Source organism: Bufo bufo, chromosome 6, assembly GCF_905171765.1.
Source record: "Bufo bufo chromosome 6, aBufBuf1.1, whole genome shotgun sequence".
Taxonomy (NCBI): Eukaryota; Metazoa; Chordata; class Amphibia; order Anura; family Bufonidae; genus Bufo; species Bufo bufo.
In genome coordinates, this window is record NC_053394.1 from 61,428,349 (window position 1) to 61,453,961 (window position 25,613).

At 46.7% G+C, this 25,613-nt stretch overlaps 1 protein-coding gene across 1 annotated transcript in view; it reads left to right on the forward strand.

The window, feature by feature from the left end:
* BTAF1 (B-TFIID TATA-box binding protein associated factor 1) overlaps window positions 1–25,200 on the forward strand; it is a 96,663-nt gene extending 71,463 nt beyond the window's left edge. Inside the window, 16 exon segments of the mRNA XM_040438270.1 lie at window positions 1,696–1,805; window positions 4,575–4,776; window positions 5,364–5,512; window positions 7,860–8,012; window positions 8,205–8,326; window positions 8,410–8,577; window positions 9,731–9,808; window positions 10,114–10,243; window positions 10,945–11,086; window positions 11,391–11,521; window positions 11,948–12,073; window positions 12,182–12,334; window positions 22,434–22,645; window positions 22,773–22,932; window positions 23,924–24,094; window positions 24,404–25,200. Coding sequence (XP_040294204.1) covers window positions 1,696–1,805; window positions 4,575–4,776; window positions 5,364–5,512; window positions 7,860–8,012; window positions 8,205–8,326; window positions 8,410–8,577; window positions 9,731–9,808; window positions 10,114–10,243; window positions 10,945–11,086; window positions 11,391–11,521; window positions 11,948–12,073; window positions 12,182–12,334; window positions 22,434–22,645; window positions 22,773–22,932; window positions 23,924–24,094; window positions 24,404–24,550 — 2,354 coding nt within the window. The 3' untranslated portion in view covers window positions 24,551–25,200.
* Window positions 25,201–25,613: the final 413 nt, after the last annotated feature.

A 25,613-nucleotide genomic window follows, 5' to 3' on the forward strand; every position in this document is an offset into this window, starting at 1 on the left:
TGTTTCACTCTGTTTCAGAGGAACTGGAGTCAAACCACACCCTCAGTCTGAGATTCCTGAAGAGGCGGCTTAAGGCTCCATTCACACGTCCGCAAAATGGGTCCGCATCCTTTCCGCAATTTTGTGGAACGGGTGCGGACCCATTCATTCTCTATGGGGATGGAATGGATGCGGACAGCACACAGTGTGCTGTCCGCATTTGCGGTGCGTGGCCCCGATCCTTGGTTCTGCAGCTCCTCAAAAAGATAGAGCATGTCCTATTCTTGTCTGCAGCTTGCGGACAAGAATAGGCATTTCTATGGGGGTGCCAGGCTGTGTTGCGGACCCGCAATTTGCGGGTCCGCGACACACCACGGACGTGTGAATGCAGCCTAAGTCCAGTTCCAGCTGAAACCAATCTGGTTTCTCCTGTGGACAAAAAGACCCCTATTCAGTACCTTAAGTTCATATTCAGTCAAAATATGTGATGAAATATTTACCACCGCATTAGTCTCTATTTCTTCTTGGTTACATTCATCCCTCTGGGAGTGTTGATCCTTGTTAATCTCTGTGCTCTGGTTTTTCCTGTACCTTCCATGTCGTCAACCTCTTCTCCTTGTGGGTCGTTTCCTATGGGGTTCCGTTACCATAAAAACGTTCCGGGGGGGGGGGGTTGCGTTATCCTCGGTTGTCACCTTATTCCTCATCCATTTATTAATATCTTTATTACGTCTCGGCATCTTTTTCGTTGTTGTATTTCTGTCCATGTTCCATGGGTGTTCCCACGTATAAATGTGCCCAGAAATATAATCATTTTGATCTCTTAATTTCCTCTAGATCCTTGCGCATTTTATCCAAGAAGGCATTCTGTTTTTCCAAAAAGGTTTCCACCTCCCTGGCGGACATGGCAGACTTTAGATGAAGTTCGGTATCATGCAGCTTCCCCTTTAGCACCATCATTTCCTTCTGTGAAAACTCAATGTTTAATAAAATAACATCCAAGGCATACTTATTTGAAATGGCTTCAAAACGTGTTCTGAATTTGCCATCATGTGAAAACATGTTTTGGTTTCAACCGAGATCGCTTCCCTCTCGGTATGCGGTTGTTTTTGTGATACTGGGCTAGTGTCAGTGAATGTAGCTCTATAGATAACAGCTTCTTCGTAACATTCTCATAATCCCTCTTGATGTTGGTTACAGAGGGGACACTGAGGAAGGCAGCATCACCCTCCACATTGCCCATGATTCTTTCCACATCCATACTATTGTACGAAAATACATGCGCGTTAGTGTCCATTTGTTGAGGTGCAATACCTTGCATTTCTGTAGATCTGGTGCAGAGCCTTCAATCGCAGACGCTGCTGACTACGCACATTGCACTTATGCTGTGGTTCACATTGAAGAGTGTTTTAGACTGAATGAATCGTAACCTTGTTAAAAGGGGCGTTCACAGTTTGATCAATTAGTACCGATTGATTTCATGATGTATAAATGTAGACACTGTTGCACTTTATAATTCACTTGGCTTGAAAAAGGTTCTGAGAGAACCGAAACGTTTCTGTATGACATGTGTGAATAAATAGCCGTGGATTTATTTTAATATATAGATATGATGTGTGAGTAGGTCAGTTGCGGTTGTCTTGCTTTTTTTGTTTTATAAAGTACTTTCCTGTTCCTGAACTTAGCATGGTAAAAGAAAAGGTGTTTATGTTGTAGATGGCAAGCTTCTCTTGGAAAAAGGAGACGAGAACGCCCAGGAACTTGTCTACAGCCTTCAAGTGTTTGAGGTCACAACCTCTTCCATGGATCCCAGTCTTCACCCCCTGGTAACTCATGATAAGACATAAAACCAGTCAGAGGTGGATGTTTGTACTATAAATTAAGAGGATAACACTTGCATAACAAGTCCCAAGAAGGGAAGTTTTAATTTGAGCGCACACAGCCCCATGAAAGGTTTTCAGGCAAATTTCTTAGCAGCCAAAGTACAAAAAAGGTGGTGCTTATGTAATGGCCTCTCATCGTGCCTGCACACACAATACATGTATAACGTGGCTGCACACACAATACATGTATAACGTGGCTGCACACACAATACATGATGTATAACGTGGCTGCAGTAAAAGATGGGACGTCACCTTCTATTGATCCGCACGTTGTCAGATAGTAGAAGCCACTCAGTTGTGTTCATGTCGTCCAGGATTAGAACGACTCAGAAAATTGTGCTTTTCTTATAGAAAACAACCATTTTTACTCTAATGTATATCTAAAGAAAACTTAAGTGACTTTTTTCAATAATTACTTTGAAGAGCAGCTGTCCCTCTCCTGACATGTCTTAGTAACTGCTTTCATTTCCCATGTACTAACCATTCTGGGGCATCTATTCTTATGACTGCCGTGCCATTCCTCAGATTCCTGCTAAGTTTATAAATGAATTGCCAGCAGTTTGCAGTGAAGGTCCAGATGGGTATTAACAGTTGGGGGTGGTGTCCCTGAACTGTGACACTGGCAACACTGATTGGATAAAACAGTGACACCCATCTAGACCTTTATTGCACACTGCTAGAAATTGATGCAAACTTCCAGTACAAATAATAGCGGAATGACACTGCATGAAGTCATAAGGATAGATGATCCAGCATTTATATAGGATATTGGGAGAGGGATTTGAGGTCCTCAGCAAAAAAAAAAAAACATTTTGGGCCTTCAACTCCGAAACGGTCTTCATAATGAGACACCAAACTATGTATTATGTGATCCTGCACATACATACATTTTATGCTAAGAGGTATTCGGTGCGTTGCCGAGAAGTAGGCGACAGAAGAGAGTATGACTGAAGGTTTGGACTCCATAGTTTGTGTTATTTCTTAAAGGGGTTCTCTGGGAATTAAGATAATGAAAATAAATATTTATTATAAACCTATTCCCAAATACCTTTCATTAGCAATAATTTCTCGGGAGCAATCATTAGGAGAAATAAAATGGCCACCGTCCTATTAGTACACACAAAACCTGTTCTAATCGCACAGGAGGACAAGTTACTTTGCAAAACTGAGCTGAAGAGCTGCCTCCTCCTCCTCTCTGCTCTCCTGGTCAGGGATTATGATCCTGAATACAGTTTAATATGAAGTTCATGAGGAGATATAAAGTACAGAAAGGATGGACAGGACAGACTGGTAATGTGGGGCTGTGGTAATGGAGACTGCATACAACTGCTGCTCATTAGCCACATCCCCACCCTCCTCTCTCTACTTCAATTCTCATGGCCACAAGGATTCAGCTGAAGATCATAATACTGTATTCAGGATCACAATCCCTGACAAGTAGAGCAGAGAGGAGGACGAGGCACCTCTTTAGCTCAGTGCTCTGAAGTAACTTGTCTTCCTGTGTAATTAGGACACCTTTTGTGTGTACTAATAGGATGGCGGCCATTTTATTGCCTATAATTGTACCCCAGACAGAACGAGCCTTTCTAAGTAATGAAGGGTATTTGGGAATTTATTTCTAATAAAGTAATATTTAAGTATTTCCATTTTCTTATTCCTGGAGAACCCCTTTTAACATGGGTGCTTGTAGACTTGCATTGGAGCTGTAGATAGAAAATGTCCTGTTTTTTAAAAAAAAAGTCCTACGTGAAGGACTTTTTGTCCGGTATTTTTAATGCAGTCTGTGACAGAGGCCACGAACAGAGCCTCCAAAGCAGATGTTACCGCAATTTCCTTTTTTCAATGTGTTGATGCAATAAAGGAGGTGTACAGCCTTCAGACAATTTAAAGGGCTTGTTTCATCTTGCCAGCTATAGATTCTCTGCAGTGACATCAAGTCAAGTGAGACTAATCCCAGTAATGGAGCAGGTCTGAGTATTGGGGTCCATTCACACATCCGTGAATGTGTCCGCACCTGTTCCACAATTCTGCGGAACGGGTGTGGACCCATTCTCTATGGGGCAGGAATGGATGCGGACAGCGCAGTGTGCTGTCTGCATCCACATTTCCGGTCCGCAGCTCTGGAAAAAAAATAGAACATGTCCTATTCTTGTCTGCAATTACGGACAAGAATAGGCAGTTCTATGGAGGTGCCAGCCGGGTGTATTGCGGATCCGCAATACACTACGGATGTGTGAATGGACCCTTAGGCCTCTTGCCCACACACTTTTTTTTTTTTTTTTTTGTTTCATTTTTTCAATTTACATTCCGTTTTTTTTGCGTTCCGTATACAGAACCATTAATTTCAATGGATCCGCAGAAAAAAAACGGAAAGTACTTTGTATGCCTTCCATTTCCGTTCCGGGATAGAACATGTCCTATTGTCCTCATAACGGACAAGGATAGTACTGTTCTATCAGGGGTCAGCTGTTCCGTTCCACAAAAAAACGAAATGCACACGGATGTGATCTGTTTTTTGCGGATTGCAAAATATTGAAAAAGCCATACAGTCGTGTACAAGAGGCCGTAGGTGGATGTAAAGAGACCTATGAGAAAGTAGTCATCCCTCTCCTTACAATATCTGGTAGCAGGGACGTGGCCAGCAGGGGGAGCCCTTGTAGCCTGTATTGAAGTGGAATGCAATGTATATTTAAGTGTGTTTTGTGTTTCCAGCTGCTTCAACATCTTCTGCATCTATTCATGTGTCTGCAACATCCTTTCACATCAGTGAGGCATATGGCCTCTCGTTGTGTAGGAGTGATGAGCCGCATCGTTACCATGGAAACCATGAATGGCTTCTTGGAGAAAGTTTTGCCGTGGCTTGGTGCGATTGATGACAACACGAAACAGGAGGGGGCCATTGAGGCACTAGCTTGTATCCTTCCCTTCAGTCGTTCTATTTCACTTGTGTGGAAAATGTCATTTCTGCTGCACTTTGACTCGTTCTAGTGATCGGTGGGCGTCTCGGCACTGGGATTCCCACCAATCAACACTTTTGCTATGTCCTTGTGAAATATTAAGTATCCAAAAAGTGTAGCTACTCTTTTAAAAACCTAGAATATTTTTTAATACTAATTTATGTGCACTAACATGCAGTGTAATGTGTACACAAACAAGACCGCATACAGCAATGTTGTACCAAAATTGACTGCTAGAATTCGAAGGGCAGAAAAAAATCAATCAAGTCAAGGCCAGAATTGGTCCAGGGGGAAAGACTGGTTTGGTACAGTATTTAGTGGGTGATACCAGGCTTCACCTCCTGCTTTGTGTGATCGGTGTTCTCTAGGATTATCAGTTTACTGTCAAATACTGTGAAATTCCGGGTTCTTGCATTGACAACGTGGCCTTTCCTGTAAGTTGAGATTCACTGTAATGCTTCTGTTTTCATGGGGTGAGCTTTGCTTTTGCCTGTATAGTGGGGAAGTCATTTCATGGATTGCTCCTTAACACTTGAAACACCAGGTGTGATGGAGCAGCTGCAAGTCGGTATTATCCCATACATCGTTCTTCTTGTGGTGCCTGTTCTGGGAAGAATGAGTGACCAGACAGACAGTGTTCGCTTCATGGCAACGCAGTGCTTTGCAACGCTCATCAGGCTAATGCCTTTGGAAGTAAGTGGAATTGCTTTTAAAAAAAACAAAAAAAAACACACCTAGACTCTGGTGGATATAAGCAGCGGGACTGACCTGTGACCTTCATCGTTCTTTAGACAACGTCAAAACATTGTAGCAACGCTAAAGTACGCCTTTTATCTGCAATTTCTACTGCTGCACATTATAGGCAGTAGCTCAGCCCCACTTCCTATTGGGGCTGATTCACACACCCATGCTCGGTCTGGGAAACACGGGCTGTTGGCTGTTTTCTGGACTGACCGCAACTCCCCTGACCCAAACTGACTGCATCAAAGTGATTTTATGACGGTCGGTTCCTATCTGATATTGGGTCTGTTGTACTGTACTCTGATCATCTTGTAAGCACTTTACATTCAAGCCGCGATCAGATGGGAACTAACTGTCATAATTCACTATGATGCAGTCAGTTCAGGTCAAGGGAGATGTGGCTGACACGCGGGCCGTGTTTCCCAGACAGAGCGCATTGCGTCGGTCAGCCCTTCCAGCCTTCCACATACAGTTACTAAAGGACATGCATCATTTTTGATCAATTTCGTGATATATAGCTTACAATGAATGGATCCAGCGTTTATCTTTAGGGTGTGATGGGCATGGGACTGACTCCCACTAATCAGAATAAGGCTTCGACACTGCTGTATCCATTTTGCGGTACGCAAACCACGGATCTGCAAACTACAGATACCAGCCGTGTGCATCCCGCATTTTCTGCAAGCCCCATTAAAGAAATGCCTGTTGTCCACAAAACAGATAAGGATAGGACATGTTGTATAATTATTATTTTTTTGGGAACGACCGTATGGGTCTGGACGGCAGACAAATTGCTTTGTGTGCTGTCAAAATGAATTGGTCCGAGATCGGCCAAAAAAATGCCGATCAGACGCAGGCAGAAAATGCGGTCTTGTAAATGTAGCCTAAGGGGTCTGTGATGGCCCCTCTGAAGTACCTTACATAGCTCCTCATCTGTGTGGCAGCCTGATACTTATCTCGCCTCCATTTACTTCCAAGAATTATTTTGGGGACATATAATGCTAACTTACCAGCAATGTTTTAGCTGTGTAGTTCTTTGATTTTTGCCCTTTTTTTTCTGGGCAGCTGTCATTCTGTACTCCCAGACCAGTGCTCGCTCTCCTGTGTATGCACGATGTCACTGTGTGGGTTTTTAAGCTCACTGCCTGCCTTTATGACATGTACAATCCGACAGTGCTGTGTGCAGATTCTCCTGTGTATTTTAATGAGATGAATATGAGAACATATTTCTGAGATGCAAGCCAGATGCATGATATCAGAAGGAAAGAGTTAATAAAGATGGTAGATCCCCTCCAAAAAAGGGCAAACTAACTAAAACTGGTACACACAAGCATACAGAAGAGCTTCTACATTGTTATTTAATAGCATATGCTATGCAGGCAAAATTGTGTTGGGGTGCTTCTTTAAATTCTGTTAAGCTGCAGTACCAGACACTGCTACATGGATGCTACCATATTGGATATAGCAGTGAACGCCTGGAAAACTCCTTCAACAGGCTGACATTTGGCAGCTTTAGCAACTTGACTGTAAAGTTAAAGGGGTTCTCTGGGCTCTTGTATTGATGGCCTATCCTGCGCTCGCTGTCTCCTCATACCGCTGATGGGTGGTGGTGCCTCATGTCTGACCCCTGCCGATCTGATATTGATGACTTATCCTGAGGATAGTAGAAATGGCAGTTGTAGAGCAGCACCCACGGACACAGATGACCCCACCGGAATGCAACAGCCGAACCGCGACCGCAGATCCTCAGCAGTCCACCGAACACTAAATGAAGAGGTGACGGCAGCATCTCCAGTGAATTCTTTAATGGACGGACTTCACAGAAAGTGTACCATTAAAAACGGACAGCAACGTTTCGGCTACATCATAGCCGACAGGCTTGACAAAGGCTATGATGTAGCCGAAACGTTGCTGTCTGTTTTTATGGTACACTTTCTGTGAAGTCCGTCCAATAAAGAATTCACTGGAGATGCTGCCGTTACCTCTTCTAAAAGCCTAGACTGCCCCTAAGTCTGGCATCCTGCAATTACTGATCGGTCAGTCAGGAGACAGGTTCCACTTCTGCAAGCCAGCAGTATGTCTGTCTGGTTGAACATCCATTGATCCTGAAGGTTCCCGCCTCTGTTCCCCTCCACCATCAGTTACAAGGCTGGCGTTACAGATATTATGTATTGTTTCTGTAAGTGCTTGTGCTTCACTCGCTTTTCTTGTAAATGTTGGATTGTTATTCCAAGGTTTATGTCTTTCTCTTAAGTTGCCATTACTCTTACTCTTGGATCACCTTGGTTTTCATTTCTAGGCTGGAATCTCAGATCCTCCCAATATGTCAGAGGAGCTAATTAAACTAAAAGCCAGGGAGCGCAGCTTCTTGGAACAGCTGCTAGACGGAAAGAAATTGGAAAATTATACAATTCCTGTTCCAATAAAAGCTGAACTGAGGAAATATCAGCAGGTAATAAGCCAAACACTTTTCATCTGCCTGAGGGGTGCCACCCACCTAAATGTGTGGTTTATTAAGCACCCTGGCACGCTTCTGTTGGGTTTCTTGCACACCTGGTAGCGTTTAATATCCTTTTCCTATCTTTATGGTGCTATTACAGTGAAAACGCTGCTGATTTGGTCCATTTCTTTTTGTTTCCTGCAGGATGGTGTAAATTGGCTAGCCTTCCTGAACAAATACAAACTGCACGGGATCCTGTGTGATGATATGGGCCTGGGGAAGACGTTGCAGTCCATATGTATTCTTGCAGGCGACCATTGCCTTAGGTAAAAATAAATGTAAAAAATCTTCTATTATAACTTAATTTGCTGTGGCTGTGTGGTTTGAATTCTTGCTCTATACAATACAGATCTCGGGAGTATAGCAGGAGTAAGTCTGCAGACTGTATACCGCTCCCTTCACTGGTCGTATGTCCTCCAACCTTAACTGGGCACTGGGTGGATGAAGTAGGAAAGTTCTGCTCTAAAGAGTATCTCAACCCATTGCATTACACAGGCCCTCCGACAGAGCGAGCCAGGCAAGTAATTGTACACTTTTTCAAGGTAGCAGAAAAGACTGTACTCACCTGTCTAGTATTTGTACCGTGTAGGCAGTCTAAAGATGTCAGATTTATCACAATGGCTCCTACTGGATGATACATTTGGGGCGTCTTTTGGATGCTCTTGTCCAATGCTACACCATCTATAGATTGGCTTCTTTTTTATGATTTTGGCATGTTTTCTCGTTGATGAAGGTGCAAAAAGTGTCTGAAACACACAATAAATTCCGGCTCCACCCAGACTCTGTTCACATTTCTGCCAGGTTTCCATTGTTTTTGCTGGGCAGAATAGCTTAATTTTGCTATTCTTTCCAGTAAGGGGATAAAAACAAAGCGGGCATCATCGCCTTGAATATAAGGGGGTTCTTGGTGTATTTTGATGCTCAATATCAGATCATGGCTGCTGTAAAACAATGAAGCCAATGTAAAAAGCCTTAGGGCTCTGTCACATGAGCGGATGCCGTGCGGGTAATCGGTTGTGTGAAAGAGAGGCACAGGGCATTAGCAATCATGTTAATGCCCCGTGTTTCTGCTGTCCGGAACGGGGCTTCGCAGTCTTTCACGCAGCAGATTACCCGCACGGTATGTGCTTTCCCACAATTCGCTTGTCCCCCTACGCACTGGTTGTTTGCCGGCAGCAGAGCATATTTAGACAGCACGATCTGCTGCTGACAATGATTTAGGTGCCTACATAAACAGTTGCCCGACGAATTAATGTTTTGCCTATTCATCATGTAATTAGTGGCACCTTTCCAATGCCAGATAATCACCAACTAGCATTTCTATGAACACTCATTAGCGATTTTCTTTCGGAATCCCGGCCCATGTAAAGGGCCCTTTTATACAGCTCCCATGTAACTGAATAGCTCTGTATGCAGTAAGCTCCCCCTAGTGGCGACAGCAGGCTTTATGGGATTTTAGTGTTTGAAATGTGAAGGTAATTAGTGACTTTGGAGCACTGATAAGAGCTCAGGCCTCTAGAAATATGTGAAATGGAACATAATTCTGCTTTAGGTACCAAATGAATATGCTGTTAAATTTGGGACTACTTTACAATTGTGGCGCCGAGGGGTGGGATGAATAGCTTGGTGTAAGCTACCTAAAATACCTAGTAATCTTTCCAATTTTACAGGTTACAGCACCAAGTGAAGAGACACAATCTGATCGTAGCTTCTTACGATGTTGTTAGGAATGATATTGACTTCTTCAGGTACGTTTTCTCAATTGTTAATCCCCTGTACTGGTTCTGCTGCCTCATCATTTCTAGCGGTTACATTTCTTGCCATTTTCTTGTTCTAATTGTGCTCCATTCATTTTCTGATTGAAATTACTTGAATTCTGCTGAAGTTTGATGTATCTAGACTGTTATGAATTTAGATTTCCTGACCCTATTGTGCGGTAAGAGCATAGTACTAGTGGAATTGTTTATTCTCTCGCTCTATCTTTTCTGTACGATAGAAGTGTGGTTGTGACTTCTAAATACATTTGCCTCAACCCTATAATACTTTATTTCAGGAACATGAAGTTTAATTACTGCATACTGGATGAAGGTCATGTCATTAAGAATGGGAAGACCAAATTGTCAAAAGCGGTGAAGCAGATAACAGCAAATTATCGTATTATCCTGTCTGGGACACCAATTCAGGTTTGTGTGGAGTCTAAGGAAGGCTACCTACATGGGGTGCAAATTTCTTTGCATAAAATCCCACCAAAACCACATAAAACAAACATAAATCAGCACTATATATTGTAGTTTTTGTGCAGATTTACTTTTGTGTTTTCAACCCCATTGATGTTTATGGAGAAAACCACTCTATAGAAGATTGACAGGCTGTGGAAATCTGAATTCACGCAGCAGGTCAGTTTCCCCATGGAGGAAAAAAAGCAAAGTGTACATAAAATTTATCTCATTCACTTTGCTGGTACTGTAATACTAAAATCTGCACCGAGAACATTTGTAATCCACAATGTGTGCAGGTAGCCTAAAGGTTGGACAATAAACTTGATGGCCAAATGTTCATTCAGTCCAGTTTACAGCCATTCCCCCTCCCCATTGCATGCTGAGCTGAGTGTGCATGTGTTCAGTAGGGAGAGAGAAATTGACTCCTGTAAGACGCCTCTGGTAGCAATTATTGCTCCCGAGAGCAAAGGATCGGCATGGGGAGATCCAAGATGCTAACCACCCCCAACATCCTGACATGACACCTTTTGTACACACTATCGATTGGTGTTTCTGCAAGCTTTCTTGGCGCACATTTAGTTTGACAATTTTCAGCGACCTTGACATAGAACTACTTCTTGCTACCTTGAAGTCGTTCACACTGTTCCTTTTTTTCTCTCTCCCAGAACAACGTTTTGGAGCTCTGGTCATTGTTTGACTTCCTCATGCCTGGCTTTTTAGGCACCGAACGCCAGTTTGCGGCAAGATATGGGAAACCTATTTTAGCAAGTAGAGATGCTCGAAGTTCTTCTCGTGAACAGGAGGCTGGTAAGAAATGCACCCACTTAGTTTTGTGAAACTTCAGTTTAGGCCTCATGTACACGACCGCATCCGTTTTGCAGTTCGCAAAACATAGATCCTGGCCATGTGCATGCCACCAATTATTTTATTTTTTTTCAAACTCCTCTACAACTGTCCTATCTTTGTCTGCGTAACGGGCATGCAGATGTATCTATTGTGGCCCCATTGAAATGAATCTGCAAAAAAAAAAAAATGCAGATCGGATGTGGACTGAACATAGTTGTGTGCATGAGCACTTCATCTGTTTTATCTCCCTACTTTGTATCTACAGGCGTTCTTGCAATGGAGGCATTACACCGGCAAGTTCTGCCATTTTTGCTCCGCAGGATGAAGGAGGATGTATTGCAGGATCTTCCTCCAAAGATTATTCAAGATTACTACTGTACCTTGAGTCCTTTGCAGGTAAATAAAAATTGCATTGCGAGCATTTTCATAAGATTTTGTGGAAATGTTAATTTTCTCCTAACTAATGATCCTTTCCCGTCTGAGATCCTTTTTTTTATTTATTTTTATTTATTTTTTCCACGGGGGGGGGGGGGGGGGGGTGTCTTTTATTTAAATTTTATTTTTCTCTCCCCCAGTCTTAAAGGGTCTCAGATGGAAATGGCTCAAACAGATGCCAAATATGCAACAGGATCTTTATTTTTTTTATTTTTTCTGTCCTTCTGACGGAAAAGAATGGAATATGAAACTGATGTGAACTTTCCCTATGTTTCTTCCTGGAAAATATATTTTAATTTATATAACTTCATAACACAATGAATAACCTTATTTGCTGATACCAGAATACCCTTTATAACCTCTTAAAATTGGGCTTCTGTTTCTCAGGTTCAGTTATATGAAGATTTTGCAAAGTCTCGTGCAAAGACTGATGTCGATGAAACTGTCTCATCGTCATCACTAACAGAGGAGAGTGAAAAGCCAAGGCTCAAAGCCACAGGACATGTCTTTCAGGTAATTAAGTGCCAATTTTCCTGCTACAAATTGTAGATTTTGAAGAACTTGTGGAGGCCGCATGCTTGCTCTGTATGTCCTGGAGTTACTATAATCTTGTCTCTTTAGGCACTGCAATATTTGCGGAAGCTATGCAACCACCCTGCGTTGGTTTTAACCACTCAGCATCCAGAACACAAGAAAGTCTCAGATCAGCTAGCAACTCAGAACTCAACTCTACGGGATATTCATCATGCCCCCAAACTGTCTGCATTAAAGCAAGTATGTATTTCTGAAAAAGATCAGCAGTCACTTTTTGATAATTTTCATTTTATTGCCATACCGTTTTTCGGCTAAGCAGCCTTTTTCAAACAAGCTGCTTGATTTATTAGCCTCAAAAAGTGACTGCTGGTCCACTTCTACTTGGATGTATGGGACTGCAACCCAGGATATGACTGATTTATTTCTACAAATTGGATTTCTGAAAAGATATGATTAGTTCTACGTCCACAATACCATATGTATTTGCAGAACAGACTTGTGGATGCAAACAGCACACAGATGACCTCTTTTCTCGCCCATATTCATTGGGGGGACACAGAAACCGTGGGTATAGCTATGTCCTCTAGGAGGCGTTGACACTAGGCAAAAGTTCTAAATGTATTATAATAGCGATGCCGCTCTCTGGAGCTTAGTTAGAATTAGTACTGTGAGCGGGGGTGGGGTTATGCGATATGCTATCCACCGTAATGCACACAGGTTAGTTACAGCATAGCTATCTCCTATACAGACAGTGTACCTGTATGTACATTAGTTGATTCCTGCTGGACGCAGATGTCACGTCTCGCTGAAGTCTGGGATCGCTGATATCGGTGGTGCCGGGGTCCGGGAAGTAAGTCTGTGTGTAGTCCGCTTTAGTGGCGTGCTGCCTCGCGCTCCGGCCGGCAGCATGATACTGCTGCAGGTAGGAGTATAGCAGTTTTTGCGCTCACTAGGAGCAGCGAGTGACGTCACTTCCGTAGTCACCAGTGACCACAGGTGCCAAAATTACCTCCAACGTGTTTCAAACAGACGCTGTTTTTCATCAACACATAAAAAAATTTAAAAAGTCCATTCGGGTCCTGCCCCCTCAGGCTTCATCGCCGCAGGACCGCCCTGTCTGTGTCAGACTGGGCCCGTGTCCTAGCACGGACAGAGAAGGACCTCTCAGTACCCAATCCACCCTCCGGGGTCGCTTGATTGGTATTCTCCACCTGTGCAATCCACTGGTGGACCTCTGGACCTTTCCAATCTCCCTCCGGGGTCGTCTGGTTGATAAAGCACTACGTGCGCAGTCCACTGGTGGATTTCCGGACTTCCCAACCTCCCTCCAGGGTCGTTTGGTTGATTAAAGCACCGCCTGCGCAATCCGGTGAGTGAACCTCTAGAAGTTCCCATTCCACCCCCTGGTAGTTTGGTTGATAACTCCCACCGGCGAGCCTGCGACTTGCCATGGGCAAGATTCTGAGAGGTAAGACTGCACACAACGGGTCAGAGCATGACATATTCCTCCTCCTGTCACCTCCACACCCCCACCCTTCCTGTCTCGGTCTGAATGGCGGATCAATGGTTCAGTCTCTGCCGTGATTCCGGTGAGATCTTCCAAGATGGCGTCCGAGGTAGACAGCAGTACTTGTCCTATGCATTTTCCCCTTCCTTAGGCGGAGTATTTGCACTACTACTGAATGCAGTACTTACCTTGGATATTACCTCCCTCCATTGGGGTCTAACCGGAATATTACCTCCCTCCATTGGGGTCTAAGTGGATACTGTGGCTGTTTCCACATTGCGTCATTTTCCTTTGGTGCAGGTTTGGGGCATGAATATGACCACCTCTCTTCAGGGGGTTTCCCAGAGTCACTCATGTGTCCTAGTGTCCCCCCATCTCCATGGTCCTCCACTGTTCAAATATGTGTCTTCCACAATATGTAATGCGTACACCATGGCACATAATATTGTAATCAGCAAGTCGAGTGTTACACTGACTCTATATTCTCTATCCACCATTCCTGATGTGGGAAGAGGTTGTGCTGGCACTCTGGTTTAGCTTTTGCAGCGTGTTCTCCGCTGGTGCGGATTTTAAGCTGGTAGTAGCGTTCACAGTCGCTCCAGTTGGGCATTCCCTCAGGTAGGGGTTCTACCCTGACGCTGGCTTGGCAGTTGTTACTGTTCAACGCCGGGGCAGTATGGTACCATGTCTTCTACCGGATTCCTCTAGTCTGCTCCTCAGTTTGTGCTGGCGGGGCACGCTGCGGCTCCTATGGTATGGGGGTCCTAGTGTAGCCATTACATACTCTGGCTCCTCCTGCACGGCTCCTTCGTCAGCTAACGGATTTTTCTAACGTCTAATTCGGTGGCGTATGCTGCATGGCCTCCTCCTTAGGCGGAGTATGGCACCGCCACTATCATCCGGTGGCTACTTCTGTGTCATGCCAGTCTCAGCTGGGGAATGGGCTTCGCCCTGCTCCTACATTACTACCCCCATCTACGTTTATGCAGGGTATTGGTTCTGTGGTTTTTTCTTCGTCTTGTTCCGGACCGACTGTTGGGCTGTGACGTTTTCCATATTCCTCCTTCTACAGGTGAATCCTACTACCCGTTGGTCCTGGGTGTACTACCCGTATCAACAACTACCTCTCTAGACTTGATTAATGACTGCCATGTCAGTCCGATGGTAGTCATGCCTTTTCACTGCACATTCCGTGGCTAGACTACGAGACTCGCCACGCCAGGCGGAGCGGGGGTGCTGTCACGCTTCACCACCGTTGATGGAGTTTCGTTCCTGCAACAGAACACCCCTTCTATTCTTCCTCCTCGAGGCAGGAGTTTTTTCTCGCCCAGTTTCCTTGGGGGACACAGAAGACCTTGGGTATAGCTCATCTCCCTAGGAGGCGTGACACTAAGTGAAGACTGTTAAGCCCCTCCTCCACAGCTATACCCTCAGCGTGGAGAGAGAGACTGCCAGTTTTTGCTTAGTGTCCAAGGAGGCAAGACACTCCCTGCTCTGCAGGGCTGTTTTCTCCTTGTTTAAATTTTAGATTTTTACTTTTTTCTTTTCTTTTTGTTCCAGATCATCAGGGACAACAGAGACGCACTAGACCTCTGTTTCTCCCGGGGTTGAGCTGCGCCAGTGTCGGTCACCCGCACTGCTGCCTCCCCCACAGAAGGCAAGGTGGATCAGGGCAGCCCAGCTCCCCTACATCCCGCCAGCGCAAGGGTCGCCCGCACGCCAAGTCCCTCTTCCAGCGTCCTGCCACTACGGTGCCAGTAGCTGAAGGGGCGACCCTGCTGGAACGGACCGAGGGTGAAGACGGCTGTGGTAAGAGATTGGCTTCTCCAGCCCTACGTCCCCGTCCCCCCCCGGTCTCCTGCGTGCCTGACCCTATACTGGGCCTATGGACCCTTCTGTCCCTGCTACACCTAGGCTGGCCCCTGGGCTGCCGCAGGGCGACATTCTGCTCCCTCTCTCCTGGCCTCCATAGGTCATTGGCACCCTTCTCCCTACAAGAAGAATGCCTGGGGATCTGCAGAGGTCTGCAACTAGCTGACCCTGACGGAGGGGTTATGCAGGCGTCCCACCCTCACAGGCACCCGGTCTCAGGGTCCCCCTCCCTCTTACCGGCTACTGCTTCCCTCACGGGCACCGGCCCAAGGGCAAGGTGGTTGTGGCTGTCGGCCACATGGGGCGCTGTTATAAGCCAGGGCCCGCTCCATGGGTAAAATGGCTGCCGAGCGCAGGGTCCGGGCAGCGGGGTGGGCACCCGCGGCCTGCAATATGAGCGCTATGCTCAAACAGCCCCAGGCCGACCGTCGGAACATTCCGGTCGGCCGGGCACCGCAGGCTTTGCAGCCGCGATCCCGGCGCTCTATCCGGGTCCCCGGCTGGTACTTGAATACTGTGCGGCCCCGGTCAGCCGGGCGCCGCTAAAAATTTAGGCCCCGGCTTCACGGCCTACAGTTACTAGGCCGCAAAATTCCGGCCTCTGTTGGAGGGGGCTGGAACTTCTCCAGGCGGCAATTCTTCCCGCCGGGAGGTTCCCCCGCCCCCAGGGGATCGCAGCGCCGCCCTCCAGGCCGGATCCCTGTTAACCCTTTGGGTACAGGCCGGCTTCAGATGGGCCTGTATGGCTGCCAACCCCCCCCCCCCCCCCCCCCCCCCCCCCGTGCCCCTGTAGGTGGCTCCCCTTTCTGCCTCAGTGAGGCTGTTATATATATATAAGGAAGAAAAAAAAAACAAACTTATTTTATATATATATATATATATATATATATATATATATATATATATATATATATATATATAACTTGTGGGCTGCGCAGGACGCTGCAGCCTCATGTCAGTACATGCCCCCCTTCCTTAGGCGGCATGTCGCGCTCCCAGGCTGCGGCGCTGCCAGGGTCATTTTACCCTTCTAGCCCTCTCTCATGATACGGCGCTGGTCAAGTGCATGCGGCCCTTTCTGTAGGCAGCATTCGTCACTCTCTCCAGTTATGGTGCCTGCCATGTGCAGGACCCCCCTCCTGGGCGGGATACTGTACTCTCCCTGGCTGCGGGTTGGCCTTGTGCATGATCCCCCTTTCATTGGCGGACTACTGCAGTTTCACCGGATACGGTGCTGGCCATGTGCACGACCTCCTTCCATAGGCGGAACGCTACACTCTAACTAGATTCGTTGCGATCTGTGCATGACCCCCTTTCTTAGGCGGAATACTGCACTCTCACCAGATACGGTGCTGGCCATGTGCACGATCCCCTTCCATTGGTGGAACGCTGCACTCTCACTGGATTCGTTGCCGATCATGTGCGTGACCCCCTTCCATAGGCGGAACGCTGCACTCTCTGGATTCGCTGACGCCCATAGGCATGACTCCCTTCCGTGGACGGCATTCGGCACTCTCACTGGATTCACTGCCAGCCATGTGCATGACCACTTTCCATAGGTGGTATGATGCACTCTCATTGGATTCGCTGCCGGCCTTGGGCATGCCTCCTTCCCTGTGGCGGCATACATACACTCCCTCGGTCGGTGATGTTCTCTCGCCGGTACGTTGTTGGCCATGTGCATGAACCCCATACATGGCGGGGTGCTTGCACTCTCACTGGATCCGCTGCCGGCCATATGCATGACCCCTCTTCCATGGGCGGTGTACGCACTCTCACTGGATTCGCTGCCGGCCATGGGCATGCCTCCTTCAGGTGACATACACACATTCTCACCGACTGATCGCACTCTCCCTGGATGCGATGCTGGCCATGTGCATGACCCCCCCCTCTTTTCTGGGCGGCATACTACACTCTCACCGGATACGTTGCTGGCCTTGAGCATGGCCCTCTAACATGGGTGGAACGCTTGCGCTCCCATTGGATACCGTGCTGGCCTTGTGCGTGACCACCCCTCATTCCATGGGCGGAATTTTGCACGCTCACGAGATTCAAGGCTGTCCTTGTATGTGCCGTATTGGACTTGCACATGTTCCCCTTCATTGGGAGTAGTTACACTCTTACGAAGTTTCGGTGTTGGGTGAATTGTTGCACACTCACTTAATGCTAGGATAGCCCTGTGCATGTCCCCCTTTCACTAGGTGGACCTCCTGCATTCCTGCTGGATACTGTGTGGCTATGTGCATGGCGCCCTTCGGGGCGAAGTATGGTATGCCCTACTTCTCTGACGTAGGTACGGCCTTGGGCATTCCCCCCTTTTTTGGGGCGGGCTTTTGCACCCTTGCCGACTGCAATTTGCCAGGTACATTTCCCCCCTTTCGGGGTGGTCAGTTTTGCGTTCCATCGCATACCATACTAGTCTTGTGCATAACTCCTTTTCAGTTTGCACTTTGCACTTCCGTAGATACTGTGGCACTCTGGCTGGCCTTCTTCGCTGAGTGATATTTTTGCAGTGAGCGGACGTTCTTGTGCGTTGTTTGGGCCGTGTATACCTTCTCGTCCCGTAGGTGGGTTGGCCTTCTCACTGCTTACGGGGCTACTCGTACGTATGCCTCCTTTCCTCCTGCGACTTATTTTTTATTTATTTATTTTTCTCTTGGGAGACGGTGTTTGCAGCAAGCCTTGCACTATTCTCTAAAGAGATCATTCTGTCCACCTGTGTAAGCCTAAGGTGTTGTCCAACAAACAATAAATGAATGCCTTATATATAAGTAGACGACCTCTACCTGCTCGCTACTGCTCCGAGCTGGGCGGTGCTCATTTATTTCGTTGGCCCTTCCGCCGGGGAGTGTTCGTGGTTCCTAGACACGTACCCATTCGTCTTCCCGCAGCATTGTTTCCCTGCGCTAGTGGTCACATGGTCGAGAGTGCTGTCTGCAGCGCCCTTCGCATTCTATGTTGGCTCTGGCGGGACTACGGTCCCCTCGCCTACTACTATTTCCTCCTACCAGGTTCGGGCCGCTCTTCTTGGGAAGGTCACCCAACTTCTCTTGGGTGCTCGCTTACCCAGGTCCGGAGGACCTCCACCTTGAGTTCTTCAGGGTATTCGCCTTCTGCGAGGCGGTGAACCGGGCGTCTCAGTGTAGCGGGGTTCTGCTTTTGAGCTGTCCTATGGCTTCTCTGTTGCCCACTCCTCCTTTCTTTTGGAGGGTGTTATGCCGGCCTCTGCCTCGACTGCCTTTTCTCGCCGGTTCTGTTTGGCTCCCACTCGGTACGGATATCTCCGATGTGGCTTCTGTTCCGGCCACGCTTCAGAGGATGTTCCTTCTCTGCCCTCCCCTCTGGGAAGAGCATGGTTGTTCATGTGGATGGTTCTGGTGTTCCTTTTGGCCTCGTACTGTCCCCTTGTCCACACTGACTGTACTAGCTTGTGCCTATCTAACGGGTCTACCGCGTTCTGTCCTCCCGCTGGGTGCAGATTGCGTTTTTTCCATTCTAGGCAATGTTTCTGCTATGGATTTACCTTCTCGGTAACTTGGGAGGACTACCATTTAGTCCGTCTTCCTGTGGTGGCTACATCGGCTTGGGCTTTAGCCTGTCTTGTCCTGGCATCGGGCGGTTGCTGGGCGGACCCTTCGGTTCCTGTCCGTCTGATTCCCCCACTCCGGGTGGATACGGGACAACTTTGCTCGGGGCCGACGGGACCAGTTCTACCGACCGTTCTGCCCGTGTTACTGATCATTGGGTTTTCGCCCGCTTGCCCAGGAGACTCTAGTGGGCTCGCTAGTGTTCGCTTCTAGCCGAGTTTTCGTCCAGGATCTGTGGTAGGACTTAGGGCTTTACCTGGGGTTCTGTGGGAAGCTGGGCGTTCCCCCACTCTGTCTTTCTCTCTCCATGGTTCTGTCTTTCTCCAGTCCGGCCTGGACCTGGGGCTGGAACTCTGTTGCTTGAAGTATCAAGTGTTGTTCCTGTCCTTCCTCTTTCAGCGTTCCCCGACCCTCTGGGCCTGTCTGGAACTTCTTCCATGGAGCGGCTCTTGGGTTCCTTTGTACTGCCCTCCGGTACCGTCCTGGGAACTACATACTGGGCTCTTGGCGCTCCAATTTTTCCTTGGAGCCGTTACAGAAGTCCTCTCTACTCCTTCTGTCCTGTACGGTTGGGTTTCTGTAGCCATCGTGTCTCTGACGGGTGCCTGAGTGGCGGCCCTTCTTGTCCGAGCCTTCTGTCTTCCCCCAGGACAGGGCTGTTCTCCATTCCGTCTCTTCCTTCCTTCTGAAGGTGGTGTTTGTCCTTCATTTCATTGAGGCAGTCGTCCTCCCCTTCCCACCCCCGGGAACGGACACTTCACCGATTTGGACGTTGTTTGGGCCTTGCAGTTTTTACTTGGAGATCTCCGACTCTTGTCGACGTTCGGTCTCTTCGACGTTCGGTGTTTCCAGGAGGTCCGCGCAAAGGGTTGACGGCCTCCAGGGTGGCTTTCCTCCGCTTTCTCAGAGTGGCTCTTGCTGTGGTTTCCGCACCAAGGGCAGGGTTCTGCTTTTGGTGTCACCATTCATTTTGCCAGAGCTGTCGGTTTTTCCTGGGCCGGAGGCATTAGGCTTCGGCCATGCATTTGTGCAAGGCGGTCACTGCTCTTCCTTGCACACCTTACCGAGTTCTACAGGGTGCATACTCGGTCTTCGGCGTATGCTGCCTTGGGCCGCCTGGTCTGCAGGCGGCGGTTTTTTGATGCCTTCGGGTGCTTCGCCTTGGTGCTGTGGTCCCTCCCCTTTTGGACTGCTTTTGAACGTCCCAAGGTCTTCTGTGTCCCCCAAGGAAACTGGGCGAGAAAACGAGATTTTTGTATAACTTACCAGTAAAATCTCTTTCTTGCTCTTTCCTTGGGGGACACAGCACCCACCCATTCTTTGTTCTTCTCTGACTGTTTCCGAGTTTGTTTTACCCTTTGGGTAGTTGGCTTGTTGGTTCCACTTTTTGGACTTTGCCTTTTCTCACTACTTGGACACGCAACTGGCAGTCTCTCTCTCTCTCTCCAGGCTGAGGGTATAGCTGTGGAGGAGGGGCTTAACAGTCTTCACTTAGTGTCACGCCTCCTAGGGAGATGAGCTATACCCAAGGTCTTCTGTGTCCCCCAAGGAAAGAGCGAGAAAGAGATTTTACTGTTAAGTTATACAAAAATCTCGTTTTCTCTTATCATGGTCTGGTCAACATTTCCGTCGAGGAGCGTTGCTACACCGTCAATACACTGTCGCTGACGGGAACTCCTCACCACCGATGATTCTCATATCGTCTCTACTTCTACCTATCCAATGTATGATTCCTTGGCTTGCGGTTGGACATTCCTCATTCAGGCGTTTTTTTTTTTTTTTTCTCTGTACTTTATCAGCCAGCTTTTCAGTCTCCCCACAAGCCTCTTCGGCTCTAGGGACATTGGTGGATTAATTACAGTTTCCGTGGAGCGCTTCCCTTTAGCAGGGGTGGATCCTGCAGTCCTGGGTTTTTGGTTTGGCCATTAGTTCCTTGCTGGGTCAGGTTCGGCGCTGTGTATCCTTTTCCAGCTTCCTGACTCACCCGGGGCCCATAATAACCTTCCTTCAGGGAATGGCACATACGGTTCCTCCATACCGTCCTCCTTTACCGCCTTGGGATCTGAACTTAGTCCTTTCAACGCTCCGGACTTCTCCCCTTGAACCCTTGTGGGAGATGTCACTCCGACTCCTGTCCTGGAAGGTATTTTTTTCTTGTGGCTATCACATCCATCAGACGGGTGTCCGGGTTGGGGGGGCTCTCTTGCAGAGAACCTTTTTGGTTCTTCACAGGGATAAGCGGTTCTCCGGCCCGTTCCTTTTTTTTCTCCCGAAGGTGGTCTCTGATTTCCATTTCAATGAAGAAATTGTCCTTCCATCACTGTGTCCCTCCCCTTCACACCCTAGGGAAAGGGAGTTACACCATTTAGACGTTGTCAGGGCTCTGAAGATTTATTTGTGAGCCTCCAGTTCCTTCTGGCGTACGGACTCCCTTTTTTGGTCATCCTGGAGGTTCCTCGCAAGGGATTGGTGGCCTCCAGGGTGGTAATTGCACGTCTGCAATTGCTGAAGCATACTGCACCCAGGGCAGGGTTCTGCCCTTTGGTGTCACGGCTCACTCCACCACCAGAGCGGTGGGTGCTCTTGGGCTCGGAGGATTCAAGGTTCGGCTGCGCAGTTGTGCATGGCGGCTACTGTCCTCCTTACACACATTCACAAAAGTTTCTTAGTTGCCTGCAGGGGCGCTTGCTCCATGGGTCTGTGCTTTTTCCCTCCCCGTGGACTGCTTTTGGACATCCCACGGTTTCTGTGTCCCCCAATGAATATGGGCGAGAACCCGATTTTTGTAAAACTTACAAGTAAAATCTCTTTCTCGCTCTTCATTGGAGGACACAGCACCTACCCAGTAGTGTTGTTCGGCCACAGTTGTGGCAGTTGCTGGTTAGAACCTAGTTGGGTTCTTGGCATGGTTGGTGTTCCATGTTATTTTGTTGGTTTACTTGCTTCTCCTACTGCTTGTACACAAACTGAAGCTCTCTCTCCAGGCTGGAGGGGGTATAGCTGCCAGGGGATGAGCTAACAGCTTTTACTAGTGTCAACGCCTCCTAGAGGACATAGCTATACCCACGGTTTCTGTGTCCCCCAATGAAGAGCGAGAACGAGATTTTACTGGTAAGTTATACAAAAATCTCGTTTCTGTTGTCCTGATCTTTGTCAGTTCCACAAATTTATAGAGCATATTCTGGTCTGCAAAATGAGATCCACGGACACTTTGAAGTCAATAGGCCGGCAAAAAATCCACTGATAATATCTGTATGGATACAGTTTTCAGACTGCAATATACATAGTCATGTGCGTAAGGCCTTAGTGTAACAGTGAACCTCCTTGTCCTGGGATCTTTAAATAGTTTTTTTTTTTTTCCTTTTTTCTGCAGTTGCTGTTGGACTGTGGTCTTGGTAATGCCAGCACTCCGGAGAGTGGCACTGAAGCAGTTGTAGGCCAGCACAGAGTGTTGATCTTCTGTCAGCTGAAGAGCATGCTGGATATTGTGGAGCATGACCTTCTAAAGCCTCACTTGCCATCTGTTACATATTTACGACTGGATGGTAGTATACCTGCAGGTCAAAGACATTCCATTGTGTCCAGGTAAGTTACAGGACCAGGTTGGATATCACAACGCCTTTTGAAATATTTGTGAAACTTTAGTCTGAATTTCTTCATAGTTTATATTATGACAAGTGGTCATTGGCAATTTTTTTAAATTTCTTCTTAGATTTAATAATGACCCATCTATAGATGTCTTGCTGCTCACCACCCATGTGGGTGGCTTGGGTCTCAACCTGACTGGCGCAGACACTGTAGTGTTTGTTGAACATGACTGGAATCCAATGAGAGATCTTCAGGCCATGGACAGAGCGCATCGTATTGGACAGGTAAGATCATAATGCCCTGGTTATTTGTCTGTAGTTTAGGATAGCCCTGTATTCGGAATTTCCTGGGTGCAGAGCTGTCAAGGGAAGGATCCGATCACTGATCGGGTAATTGTATAATGGCTTAGATGTCATGATTGCTATTGATCTCGTCGTCTAAGTGGTTAAATGGCCAGGATCAATGTTCTCTCCAATCTTGGCTATCAGCGGCAGCTGTCTGCTGTTGAACACAGCCAACATCTGATGTGTATAGAGCAGGCTTAGATACCTAGCCCATGTCATACTGTGTCCTGCATCCAATGACTTGTGTGTCATTGGTCATAAAGGGGCTAAATCTAAGATTTAGAGCAGCTCACTGCGTCCCATCACCAGGTACATTTCTTGGTCTCTGTCCGCACTGGCATCATTTGCTTTTTGATGTAACAAATGGAAACTTGACCCTAATAAAAGTTAGGGCCCATTTACTCAACTGTATTTCTGTCCACATTAGTTCTGCAATTTTTTCGGATCGGATGCGGACTCATTTCAATGAGGCTTCAAAAGATCCGGACACCACACCGCGTGCTGTCCGCATCCGCACGTCCGCTCCACGGCCTCGTAAAAAAGATAGAACATCTCCTTATTCTTGTCTGTTTTTGCAGACAAGAATAGGCATTTCTCTCATAGGGAAGGACACTCTGATCCGCGGAAAGCACACGGCCAGTATCTGTGTTTTGTGGTCTGCAATTTGCACTCCGCAATAACGGATATGGTCATGCGAATGAGCCCTTGATGGGGTGGAAATGGATATTTCAGATGTATCCTCATTCATTAGTCTGATTCTCTAAAAACAGACTTCAGTGTGAACAGAGCTTGACTCCATGTATATAGTGGTTGAGTATGCAAACAAAACATTGTTAAAGTAGTTTACGGGTCAGATTTTTACGGTTAGTCTACCAGACATCTGATACATTTGCATCCATGTGCTGTAATTTTTTATTCCACTTTGTTGCAGAAACGTGTAGTAAATGTGTATCGGCTTATTACAAGGGGAACTCTGGAGGAGAAGATTATGGGGCTGCAGAAATTCAAAATGAGTATTGCAAATACTGTCATTAGCCAGGAAAATGCCAGCTTACAGAGTATGGGCACCGACCAGCTCCTGGACCTGTTTACACTTGACAAGGTGAGCAAGGATCATTGCACTCTTGTTTGCTGCAGACCTCTGACCACCTCGGCAAGCATCCATGTAGAGTTAGGTCATTGTAACTGGTATTGCAGCTTAGCCTAATTTCACCTGAATGGGGTTGAGCTGCAATACCGGACAACTCATGGATTGCTTCAGGGTGAGAATATTTTATTTTTTTAATGTTTTACAAATCCTTATGCAAAAATGTTCACAAATTTCAGGCGGGTAAAGTCTTTAGAGTTTTATTTTTCTAGACGTTTTTGCTGCCTTAAGATTAGTTATGTATTATCCTTTTTTACTTCTTAGGGTGGAAAGAGTGAAAAAATGGAAACATCAGAAACTGGCGGGAAGAGCTCCATGAAGGTGATCCTGGATAACCTGGGAGAACTGTGGAATCAGGAGCAGTACGATACGGAGTTCAGTCTTGACAACTTCATGCATTCTCTGAAGTAAAGCCACCAATGCGACTACTGATCCATCGATTTTTGTGTTGCTGATATTCAGCAAGGACTGGGATGGTACAATGGGCATTGGCGGTGTTTTACCAGGCTGCTTCGTTTTGAGAAGGAATCTGCAGAGACTAGAAATGGGAGAGAATGTGTCAGTTTGAATTATGCAGTCTTAAAAGATGCAACCAAGAGGCTTGAGTCTGACGCTATATTGGTGCATTACAGCTGTGGACGTCGGCATGTAATATGCCCATATTTTTTGTATGGAGAAGTTTTTTTATTTGACCTTTGACTCCCACAGTCGTCGCTAGATTATTACCCTCCTTACAGAGCCCCGTGTGAGGTCTTCATAAAATGGCTATGGTGCACTCAGTAGATCTATGGCAGTGAACACAAGCCACATTTTAAACATAGAGTTTTATGCCCTCGGCTGCTGGCATGAATGTGGCTTTATAGGCTTTTGTTTTAAGGTTGTACATTTTAATGAAATTTATCATATACTCTGAATAAGTCTGAATTCGGTGAGAACTTTGGTTTTCTGGAGTTTCTCTAGAGCTATGCACATGTTCTGATCACATCTAGGAGAATAGAAGAGGCCGACGTACGTACTTGTCCTGTTTTAGTAGATCTGTCCCTTGCATATAAAAAAAATATATACATACATACATACATACATACACACAATTATTTGCTATGTGTAAGGAGGATTCTTACCCTGTGTATATATAGTTTGTTGTATACAGCTGATAATGCTCATCCTTTAATATTATTCATACGGTGAGTGAATGGATTAGTGTTTGCTGAGAGAGTGGCTTGTCATGTATCTAGAGAGAGAATTACCTCCCCTATGTAATATATAGAGAAAAGCGAGAACGCAAACCTAATGGAAATGGAGTTCTGTCACAAGTTTTATCCGTGGCGTGCTGTAATATCATTCCATGTAAACTGAAAATAAAAACTAACTTGTCTTTATTTTCATCTAGTTAGCAGTCTTCATATGATTTTTATTTTTTTTTGCTTTTTCTACTGTTTGCTTCTACACATTTAAAGGCCCCTTGGCGATGAGC